Here is a 12,382-nt window from a genome sequence, read left to right on the forward strand (position 1 = left end):
GCAACAGGTTTCCACTGGTAAGGGCACGGGTCTCACCCCTGGGGATAGGTACCTGGAGGGGGTGGATAGGGAGGCCTCATTGATTTTTCCGCACGGTCCCACAAGCGGACATGGATCTGGTGGCGAGGGACTGGAACAAGGGGATAGTAGTATAAAAGTTATCCATGTACAGGTGGTAACCCTCATCTAGCAGTGGGTGCATAAGGTCCCACACAAGTTTCTCGCTAACACCCAGAGTGGGAGGACATTCTGGGGTTGAATACGAGAATCTCGCCCCTCGTACACACGAAACTTGTGAGTGTACCCGAGGTACTCTCACAAAGTTTGTACAGCTTCACGCCATACCTCGCCTGCTTAGAGGGAACATACTGGCGGAAAATGAGTCTCCCCTTGAAAGCAATGAGAAACTCATCAACCGCGACCTCCCTTCTAGGTACATAGGCCTGCACAAATTTGGCCCCAAAGTGATCGATGACCAGCCTGATTTTGCACAGGCGGTGGAGGGGACATGATGCATTATCTGCATAATGCAAGCAATTCCGGATTACCTCAAACTGGGAGCGTGTCATGGCCGTATTGTAAAGTGGGGTCTGGTAGAGGACGTCCCACTCCAGTAATGCCTGACACTAGGTTTCTTGACTAGGCCCATGTGCAGCACAAGGCCCCAAAGCGTCCTCATCTCGGCTGCACTGACCGGAGTCCATCCACCGGACCTAGCCAAAAAGGAACCTGGGTGTTGAGCAACAAACTGTTGGGCGTACAGGTTTGTTTGCTCCACCATTAGATTTACAAAGTGGTCATTGAAAAAAAAAAGACTAAAGTAGTCGTATTCAGTGAAGCCCACTGTGGAAATCTGGATTCCTGGTTGGCCTACAAAATCAGGAATCAAGGGCTCAAAACCCTCTGGGGTATTCCAGACAAGTTCACCGGTAGGGGGCTCCGGTGGACTTAACTGGTGGGCTGGAAAACTAGTACGAGCCCCAGAGCTGCTCATACGAGTGTGGGCCACAGTGTCCCTAGCATGGCGGTCTCCGCCGCCTTGGCGTCTCATCATCATCGCTAGATGAGGACGCTTGTGACAAAAGGAAAGTGGGGTCATCCTCATCCTCACTGGGGCTCTCAGACTTGGAGGCAAGCTGGGCGTATGCCTCCTCGGCCGAGAACATCCGGCGGGCCATAGGGGAATGTGTGTGCATGTGTGATAAATTTTATTTGGTGTGCGTGTGTGTGGGGCACGGGTGTTCGGGAACTTGCCCTAAACCTAACAGACAAAAAAAAGGCCAAGAAATGTGAAAAAATAAACAAAATTAAATTCAAACTCGCTGATCAACCGTTCGAAGTTAATCAGCGGTGGGGTGTGCAATGCGCTAACAGTGGCTGGACGCTAAGAGTGCCGGCCACAGTCAGAGTACGCAGAAAAAATAATAATGCTGGGGCACAGATAAAGGGGCTGGGGCACAGATAGGGGTGCCGAGGCACAGATAGGAGTGCTGGCTGATGATCCCTGCAGCTCTGAAGTATCCGACATGCTACGCTCCTCTCTCCTCGGCTCCCGGACTGAAAAGGAGGAGGAGAGGAGTGCTGCTGTAATTTGAACTGCCCACCTGCCAAGCCGACCAATGAGAGGTGACCCTGAGAGGTGATGTCACCTGTTCCTGGCATCATGACTCTCCTGGATATCAGCGCGCTGGGTACTCTTATCATCCAGGGATGGAGGGTGGTTTAGGGATCTGGAAAGCTGCAAATGAAATGTGCAGCTATTCCAGATGTTGTTCTTTCTTCTTTCGTTCTTTCAGCAGGAAAGCGTTAAATCACAGTGGTAGCGCACCGAAAGTCCCAGCAAGACAACAGCAGCACAGAACGACACAGAACCTCTCTGCACGCAGTCACCAGCTAGAATGGCTGCTTGCAGGGAAGGTCTGCAGTTTCCTGTGCAGCTACAGCGCTGCCATTGGCTGGAGCATTCTTCCAGCCAGGAGCAGTGCTGGCAGGGGACCCAAAACACTGGTGTCCCCTGCCTGACCTAGGCGGAGACAGGTGTTGTTCAGCACCAGTCACCTCCACATGGCATCCCCTGCAGCTCCGTATCGCAGCCGATGCGCATGTCTGCGGAATCCAGCCAATAGCAGCAATCGGGGCTGCAGGGGGGCAGAAATACCTCCCTGTAGCCCAAGGAAAAATGCCTGCTGTGCAGAGCAGTCATCGTACCTCGATGACCAAGCAATTTCGCTCAGGGATCGGGTGTACACAGCGCCGTACATGTAGGGCGCTGGTATCCTAAGAGTTACAGGGGTTCTCCGGGCTTTAAAATATTGATGACCTATCCTCAGGATAGGTCATCAATATCAGATAGGTGGGGTCCAACACCCCCGCAGACCAGCTGTATGAGGAAATGACACACACATTGTGCACATGCAGTCTTCCATCTCTCTTCCTGCTCTGCTGCTTCTTTGCCATAGACATAGCAGCAGCCGTAAGAGAAGGAAGACGGCACGTGCACACTGCGCTCGCAGTCTCCTGGCAGGTCCCGATGCTTCTGCAAGGCAGCCTTCCCACCCCCTGGATCCTTGTCACCACAGCACGGGGATCCGATGGGATCTCTCATCCACCGCAAACACTTACTGATAGCCGGGCATCACTATAAAAGCGCTGACCACGGCATAGAGACTAACGATCAGCATGACATAGTACGTCAAATTGAGGGAAGTTATCTCCTGCTATGGCGTACAATTACATCGTATGTCAGGAAGGGGTTACATCTTGGGTTGAAAACATTATCATTTTGTCTAATCTGTTCTCATCAGAAAACAGACAAAATTGATTTATAGAATTAATGGTGCTATGCAAGCCAAAACATGAACTACTTTAGTCCACATCTTACAGAACACAAACCCTAAGAGCTTTGTCTCCAGAAGTCCCTAAGTCTGTGTCCTTCATAGACATACAGACCTCACTGCCGTATTAAAAATTGCCTGTAGGTTGAGTTGGAACAACCCCAGAAATATTAAGCAACTAGCAGATATGGGCGACATTTATCAATTTTTTAAAATGGCAAAAAAAAATGCAGCTTTTTTTCCCTATGTTTCTGACACAAAATAAACCATACAAGTAGAGAACAAAATCAAACTGAACACATCCACAGTGTGCACAGCCAAATCCCATAGTATGCTTATCTGTCCCACAAGTATTCCTTGTGTTTTTGGTGGAAATCGCTTAGCCTAGCAGTTTGTATCAAGCTTGTGGCATGATTCCAAAGCACATCTGTGACAGACTGAACTCAAATTAAAGGGAATCTGTAACCACATAGCAGTAGGTAAAAAAGGTTGGATGCTGTAGATCACGCATGACCATGCGGCTCACAGGAGTGCAGTCGGCACATGGGCTGTACACGGATGGAGCATCTGGCGGATCTACAGCAGCTGACCATTTTACCTACGGGTATGTGGTCACACATGCGCTTTAATAATAAAACAATATTTGAAGAAAAGCACTAACATGTTAAAATCAATTGACTGTTCTCACCTGCTCCATTATTTTCTCTATATCTGCAACAATAAGAATCAGCTGATGTGTTGACAACACAGAACTCTGGGCATCTGGTATCGATCCAATTTGCTGGTCTTCAGAGCTGGAAGCAGGGGATTCTTCTCTGACAAGGGTTGTCAAACTTTTGCTTTCAGTTAAATTGTCTTCTGAAACTGCAGAGATTTCCAACTGTAAAATATTATAAAAGGGGTAACTAACCCTTCATACAACTTTATGTAAAAATATTCAAAATGCCCTAGAAGCACACATCACTACTAGAGATGAGCGAACTTCTGTTTTAAGTTCGGCGTCTAAAGTTCGGGGGCGGGTTAGCGGAGAATCCCGATCTGGAACCGGATATGGATTCCGACTTCCGTTGTGGTCCGTGGTAGCGGAATCAATAATCGGCCATTATTGATTCCGCTACCACGGACCACAACGGAAGTCGGAATCCATATCCGGTTCCAGATCGGGATTCTCCGCTAACCCGCCCCCGAACTTTAGACGCCGAACTTAAAACAGAAGTTCGCTCATCTCTAATCACTACTCCTGCCTGTGCCATCTCCACTCAGCTAAATCCTGGCGATGCAGAGCTTTAAGCTGAACGAAGCGGGCACAAGCAGGGCACTAGTGTATTACTGTACAGCAGCGGCTGCATGAAGCGCACGGCGTCATAGCAACCAATGACGCAGTGCGCTCATGCTGTCAGCAGGAATCCCGGACGGGTTTCCATGGTCCGCTCTCGGCCGCGGAACACGTCCGTGTGCATGAGGCCTAACTCATAAATGCTCCCGACTGTCCACTTCGCTCAGTTAATAGCTCTGCATAGTATATGTTTTAGGAAACCCTGCAGTGATGTGCTGTGCAGACCTACGAGTGCTCCTACCAGTACAGAGCTGGCTGAGGCCCCATATCCTACAGAATTTTGCAGAAATGCATTGGAAAAAATAAAATAAAAAATCTAAATGCCCTATAGCTCATTTTTGTAATATAATTTATCGATTTAACTTTTCAACTGCCAAAAATAAGCAAAAGTTCACAGTATCTATAGCGCTTTGGAATCTGTACACTTGTACACCACAAACATGTCAGTCGGGGTCATTGAATACATGTCGGTGTGTATGATTCCAAATTGCTACTGACACCCTCAACTTCGGATGCCTAACTTGGCAATAAAATAGATAACGTATATCACAAAAATAAGTTTTAGAGCATTTATAATATTTTTAAATAAAATTGAATAAAAAGGTTATAGGATATGCAAATGAGCTTTTAATAAATGAGAGGCCTAGGTCAAAATTTGGGGAAAACAATATCTACTTGGAGAGCGCCTTAAACTGCATGAGAACAGGTGATCAATATCAGACATGACAGGTCTTCAGCCAATCTGTGTTTGAAGAGGAGGCAACACTCCATGCGTTGCCTCCCTTGCAGCGACAGCATAGTGTAATTACAAGTACTTGTTTCATTCAAGTGAATGGAGTACTTCTTATTACACTCGCTTCTGAGATCACGGGCAGTGTAATGAAGAGGAAGTCACACCACATCCTCATCAAAAGCTGATTGGCGGGGATGCTGAGTGTTGGATCCCAACAGATCAGATATTGATGACCTATCCCAAGGATGGGAAGAAAACACACTTTTCTGATAAAGTATTTTACCAAAATAAAATCACTGACACTACACAATATTAAAACAATATGTAAATGACGGTTACACTTTTAACCACCTCCCGACCGCCTAACGCAGGGATGCGTCCTGCTGATGGCCGGGATATTCCTCCTTGACGCGTCATCTCGCAAAACGCGAGATTTCCTGTGAATGCGCGCTCACAGGAGCGCGCATTCACAGGATCGCGAGGTAAACGAGTTGATCTACAGCCTGCCAGCGGCGATCATTCGCTGGCAGGCTGTAGATGTGATTTTTTTTTTTAACTACAAAAAGGTATATTAGACACTGTTTTGTTAACAGCGTCCGATAAACCTGCTACCTGGTCCTCTGGTGGTTCCTTTTGCTTGGATCGACCACCAGAGGACACAGGCAGCTCTTCTGTAAGTAGCACCAATCACCACACTACACTCCCCCCCCCAGTCACTTATTAACCCCTGATCACCCCATATAGACTCCCTGATCACCCCCCTGTCATTGATCACCCCCCTGTAAGGCTCCATTCAGATGTCCGTATGTTTTGCGGATCAGCAAAACACGGACACCGGCACATTCGCACATTCCCAGAACTATATAGAAAATGCCTTTTCTTGTCCGCAATTGCGGACAAGAATAGGACATGTTCTATAAGCTCTACAAAAAATGCAGTGTTCGCCCGATCAGGCCTGATCTTGTGCGCACACTTGCGCTCAGTCCGCCCCACCGCAGTGACAGAATATTTTTTTTTCTGATCACTGCAAAAACACCATAAAATCGCTGCGGCGCTATAAAGATCACTTTTGAGGGGCATGGTGAGTTCATAGAAGATTTTTTTTTTGGCACAAGTTAGCGGAAATAGATTTTTATTTAGATTTTTTCTTACAAAGTCTCATATTCCACTAACTTGTGACAAAAAATTTAATCTTACATGAACTCACCATACCCCTCACGGAATCCAAATGCGTAAAAATGCCCTGTGAAATCCTAAAGGTACTCATTGGAATTTGGGCCCCTTTGCGCATCTTGGCTGCAAAAAAGTGTCACACATGTGGTATCGCCGTACTCAGGAGAAGTAGGGCAATGTGTTTTGGGGTGTATTTTTACATATACCCATGCTGGGTGAGAGAAATGTACCACATGTGTGACACTTTTTTTGCAGCCTATGTGCGCAAAGGGGCCCAAATTCCAATGAGTACATTTTAGGAGGGCATTTTTAGACATTTGGATTCCAGACTTCTTCTCACGCTTTAGGGCCCCTAAAATGCCAGGGCAGTATAAATACCCCAGATATGACACCATTTTCGAAAGAAGACACCCAAGGTATTCCGTGAGGGGCATGGCGAGTTCATGTAAAATTTAAATTTTTTGTCACAAGTTAATGGAATTTGTAAGGAAAAAATAAAAAAAAGGGGATTTTTTGTGAAACTCACCTGTAAAATCTTTTTTTTGTCTTTTCCATTGGGGGACACAGACCATGACCATGGGTATAGCTTAGAGGTATTAGTAGGAGGGACACTATGCAAATACAAAAGAGCTCCTCCTCCTCAGGCTATACCGCCGGACTCCACCAGGAGGAACTCAGGCGTTGCACAAGCAGTAGGAGAAGGAGCAAGAAAAAAAAAATTAGGGAAACCATCGGACCAAGCCATAAGGTCCAACCATAAACAGAAACTGAACTGAAGACCCCTCCTGCAAAAGGCAGACCCCTCCTGCAACAGGCTGGGTGGGAGCTGTGTCCCCCAATGGAAAAGACGAGAAAAAGATTTTACAGGTGAGTTTCACAAAAAAATCTCCTTTTCTCATACTTTCTTCCATTGGGGGACACAGACCATGGGACATCCTAAAGCAGTCCATGGGGTGGGAAAAAATATCAGCACCGCCAGGAGGAACGTCCAACGGTCAAACAGGAACCACAGCCTGCAAGACCCTGCGGCCAAAGACAGCATCAGCCGAAGCCAGTGAATGCAACTGATAAAATTTAGCAAAAAAAGTATGCAAGGACGACCAGGGGGCCGCCTTACGCAGCTGAGACGCAGAGGCACGATTGCGTCTTGCCCAGGAAGCCCCCACCGCCCTAGTGGAGTGAGCGGTAACCCTAGCCGGGGGAACTCTACCACGAGCGCGATAAGCCGCGGAAATAGCCGAGTGGATCCAACGCGCCACAGTGACCTTGGAGGCTGCAGACCCTTGCGAGGCCCCTTGGGAATCACAAATAGGGAATCTGAATGGCGGACGGAAGCAGTAGCCGCGAGATACACCTTTAGGGCCCGCACGACATCCAGGGAATGCAGAGTGCGTTCCTTGGGGTTAGCCGGAGAAGGGCAAAAAGGAAGGCAGGACAAGATCCTCATTAAAGGTGGAAGGGAGAGACCACCTTGGGCAAAAAGGAGGGGACCGGACGGAGCACAACCTTATCCTGGTGGAAAACCAGAAAAGGCTCCTGACAGGAAAGAGCGGCCAGCTCCGACACCAGTCTGATGGAAGTTATGGCCACAAGGAAGACCACTTTCCAGGTGACAACAGTCAGAGAGACTTCCCTCAAAGGCTTGAAGGGGGCCGACTGCAGAGCGTGCAGGACCAAATTGAGATCCCAAGGAGGCAAAGGGGGAACATACAGAGGAACCGAATGTGCCACCCCCTGAAGAAAGGTCTTCACAGGACCCATAAGGAGCAAGGGACCTCTGAAAAAATGCGGCCAGCGCCGAAACCTGACCTTTCAGGGAACTAAGCAACAGTCCCTTCTCAAGCCCGGACTGAAGAAAAGACAGCACTATCGGGATGGAAAAGTGAAGGGGAGGAAACCCCGAACTGTCACAAAAGGACAGGAAGGCCTTCCAGGTACGATAGTAAATCCGGGAGGAAGACGACTTCCACGCTCTGATCATGGTCCTAATCACTGAATCCGAGAACCCCCTCTTCTTCAGGATGGCAGTTTCAACAGCCACGCCGTTAAACGAAGAGACCGTAAATTCTGGTGGAAGAGCGGACCCTGAGACAGTAGGTCCTGTCTCTCGGGAAGAGGCCATGGAGGGAAGACAGGAGGCTGAAGTCCTGCCACGGAGACACCAGCGCGTCCACTCCGTACGCCTTCGGATCTCGGGCGCGAGCCAGGAACACTGGGAGCTTGTTGTTGAGTCTGGATGCCATAAAGTCCACATCCGGACGGCCCAATCTGTGGCAGATTTCTTCGAACACTTCTGGATGCAGAGACCACTCGCCTGGATCCACCTTGTTGCGGCTTAGAAAGTCCGCTGTCCAGTTGTCCACTCCTGGAATGTAAACTGCTGACAACACCGGAACGTGCGACCCTGCCCACGCCAGAATTCTCGTCACCTCCTGCATCACCATCCGGCTGCGGGTCCCGCCCCGATGGTTGATGTAGGCCACGGCCATGGCATTGTCCGACTGAATCCTCCGGGAGGCCCGCAAGGAGAGGGGTCGAATGGCAGAGAGAGTGGAAAATCGCCCTCAGTTCCAGAATGTTGATTGGAAGGAGAGACTCTGCCGCCGACCAAATCCCTTGAACCGTGCGCGACTGGAGAACGCCACTCCAACCCAGGAGGCTGGCATCGGTGGTGACGACAGTCCAGGAGAAAGTATCTCCCCGACCTCAGGTTCAATGGGGATAGCCACCAACAGAGAGCTGCCAGAACCCGCTGAGACAAGCGGATGCGATCGTCTAGACCCAGAGAGGTTTTGTCCCAGAGGGAAAGGATCTCCTGTTTTAACAAGCGAGTGTGAAACTGGGCATATGGAACCATAAGACCCAGGACCCGCATGCATTCCCATATGGAGAGGAACTGGGAGCGCAGTAGATGCGACACTGCCCCCTGGATCTTGGAGGACTTGGAGGGTGGCAGGAACACTCTGGCGGACAAGGTGTCCAAAATCATTCCCAGGAAGGGGAGCTTCTGGGATGGGAGGAGAGAGGAGTTTGGGAAATTGATTATCCAGCCGAACTGTTCCAGAGTCTGAACAGTGATCCGGACGCTGTCCTCGGCCTGTGGAAGCGAGGGGGCTTTTATCAGGATATCGTTTTGATAGGGCAGCAAAGGAATGCCCCTGGTACGAAGAAGCGACATGATCGGTGCCAGGATCTTGGTAAAGACCCGAGGGGCGGTTGACAACCCGAAATGAAAGGGCGACAAACTGATTGTGACGAGCCCCAATGGCGAAGCGCAGGAATCGTTGGTGAGATTCTACGATCGGAACATGCAGATAAGCGTCCTGGATGTTCACGGATGCGAGGAACTCCCCTGGAAGAAGAGAAACAATAACGGAGCGGAGGGATTCCATTCTAAATCTCCGCACCCGTAGAGATTTGTTGAGCAGTTTTAGGTCCAGGATCGGATGCACCGACCCCTCTTTCTTTGGGACCACGAACAGTTTTGAATAAAAACCTGTGCCCTGTTCCTCTGGAGGAACAGGGGTAATAACCCCCTGGTCCAGAAGGGAAGAAACTGGCAGTAAGAGGTCCGAGGCTCTGGTCGGATCCCCCGGAGGGGAAAGAGGAGTCTGAGCAAGCTTCTAGCCGAGGGGGAGAAGCGGAGTCATCCGAGGAGGAATGCTGTCGCTCATGCTGCCTCTTAGTAGTCAGGGGTCCTCTGCGGGAACCACTGAGGGGACGGAGTGGTTGGTGCCGCAGGATTGGAAACGGACATACGTTCCATAAAAGACATGGCTGCCTTGGCGAACAGGGCCAAATCAGCGGCCGCACTGGAAATGGCAGATGCCAAAGCGGGGGGCCGCAGGCTGGACTGGGCAAGAGAAGGGGGAGAAAGGCGATTCTGTCCAGGGGCAGGGGAGGAGGCACAGGCACCAGTGACCGAAAGTGGGAGCAGACACGCCATACAGGACCCCATTGGGGTCTGAGAACAGGTCTTACCGGACTTAGGCTTAGGCATGATGGTCTCTTCACAAAGGTGACTGGAATCAGTACAGAGAAAAAAAATCCTACCGCTCAGGCAAGAGCTCAAGCAACCAATCCAGAGAGGAGCGGGGGAGCAGCCGTTCAGTGTGAGAAACTTCTCAGCAGCATCAGGAAGGACCCGGAGCGCCGATTAGGCTCCACCCCTTGTCCCGATTAGGCCCCGCCCCCGATCGAGTCATAGGAACACGAAAAGAGCTTTGCTCTCTGTTTAAAGAAGGGAAATAAAATGGCCCCCGGCGCCGCTCAGCGTGGAAAAAACTAAAGTAAGGCGTCCCCAGCAAGGGGGATGACAAGCCCAGAGAAGCGGAGACCGGAGGGGGAAGTGCGCTGCTTGTGAGATAAAGCGGCGCCGCTCAGAGACATGATATGCCGCCAGAGAAGGAGCAGGAGCGTCCAGAGACTCCTGCCCAGTTAAGTGCCTCCATGACCCTTGCGCCCCAGACAGAACAACAATGCCACCTAGATCCCCATTTACCCAGGAGGCCCATAGGTCTCAGAGCAGAGAGGTAGGGAGGGGGGTGGGACACAGAGGTGCAGCTTCATACTTATCTGCTCCTGCAGATCTTCTCCCTCGACTCCAGGACCAGCAGGGATGCACCTCTTCAGACATCTGACTCCTTGCTCAGGAGAGCAGTGCTCTGGTGGAGGGTGGCAGCAGGTGGGATGCCGGAGCTGACAGGTTGAGCCCGGATCCACTTGCCTTCTTGAGGGGATAATGGAGGCAGCCTGGCAACTTCCAACAGACGGCGGCGGGCACTCCATGGGGGACCAGGAAGGCGCAATGCCGACCAGTGTCCCCAGTTGGAAGAAAAGTTCCTCCTGGTGGAGTCGGGGGGGGGGAATAGCCTGAGGAGGTGGAGCTCTTTTGTATTTGCATAGTATCCCTCCTACTAATACCTCTAAGCTATACCCATGGTCATGGTCTGTGTCCCCCAATGGAAAAAAGTACGAGAAAAATCATTTTCCGCTAACTTGTGCCCAAAAAAATAATATTCTAGGAATTCGCCATGCCGCTCACGGAATACCTTGGGGTGTCTTCTTTCCAAAATGGGGTAACTTGTGAGGTATTTATACTGTCCTGGCATTTTAGGGGCCCTAAAGCGTGAGAAGTCTAGAATATAAATGTCTAAAAATGCCCTCCTAAAAGGTACTCATTGGAATTTGGGCCCCTTTGTGCACCTAGGCTGCAAAAAAGTGTCACACATGTGGTATCGCCGTACTCAGAAGAAGTAGGGCAATGTGGCATGAAATACCACAATAGGGCAATGCAGCAATGAAATACCACCAAATGAAAGCTCTATTAGTGAGAAGAGAAGGAGGTAAAATTCATTTGGGTGGTAAGTTGTATGACCGAGCAATAAACCGTGAAAGTAGTGTAGTGCAGAATTGTAAAAAGTGGTCTGGTCATTAAGGGGGTTTAAGCTAGGGGAGCTGAGCTGGTTAACACTTTTGTGAAAAAAATACCAGAGGGTGACATTTTTAAAGGGGTATTCCAGTAATTTGTAGTTATTAGGGTAGGGCTAAATTTTGTAGCATGACTGATATAGTTGCAGCCCAAGGGAATACACTGAGCTGCATGTAATCTATTGAACTGCAGCTGTCACGCAATAGTTAAAATCAATCAGTAGAATACAAGCCCAGGGTTTCGATTGTGGGTGTCCTACTGCTGGGAGTCTAAGATTACAAGAAAAGGGACCCTGCAGGGTTCCCCCTGGTCAAGCACTGCTACTTTCATCTCCATGAGACTCACGGAGATAGTCAAGTGCAGCGCTCTGCTATTTCCAGCAGGTTCATATAGATGAATAGAGTGGCAGTATGGATGCTCAACCTGTCGCTCTGTTCAATTCAAGGAGTCGTATGGCACCGGTTCTCATGACAGACAGGGGTCTCAGCTGTAGGACCCCACCAATCTAATATTTAGATCCAAACCTGTTGGTAGGGAATAACCTCAAATTAAACAGCATTGAGATGGTGTTGCCATAAACTCCATTTAACACATATCTATAGAAAGGTGATAAATATATGATCTCTGCCGTTCTGATCACTCAGACCCAAACCAATTAAAAGAATGGGGGTTTCACGTGTGAATGGATTAATAGTGCCCATGCGTGACCACCACTCCATTCACTGTTTACAGGACTGTTGGAAATAGCTGACTATCAGTCCCATAGATAGGGTATGGAGTGGTGGTCATGCATGGGCACTACCATACCTCTGATTCAGGGGACTCTGGAATAGGTAATAAAAGTGTCTGCCTGAAGAAAAATTGGGGAAAAACAC

General features: G+C 49.4%; 1 protein-coding gene across 2 annotated transcripts in view; it reads right to left on the minus strand.

Moving 5' to 3' along the window:
• The window catches only part of COG2 (component of oligomeric golgi complex 2), a 236,981-nt gene that overhangs the window by 80,102 nt on the left and 144,497 nt on the right, over positions 1–12,382 (minus strand). For both annotated transcript variants that reach the window (XM_044290296.1, XM_044290297.1), the window contains one exon: positions 3,523–3,714. In XM_044290296.1, the coding sequence (XP_044146231.1) occupies positions 3,523–3,714 (192 nt within the window). The remainder of the gene's footprint in view (positions 1–3,522; positions 3,715–12,382) is intronic.

This window comes from Bufo gargarizans, chromosome 4 (genome assembly GCF_014858855.1).
Source record: "Bufo gargarizans isolate SCDJY-AF-19 chromosome 4, ASM1485885v1, whole genome shotgun sequence".
Classification (NCBI taxonomy): domain Eukaryota; kingdom Metazoa; phylum Chordata; class Amphibia; order Anura; family Bufonidae; genus Bufo; species Bufo gargarizans.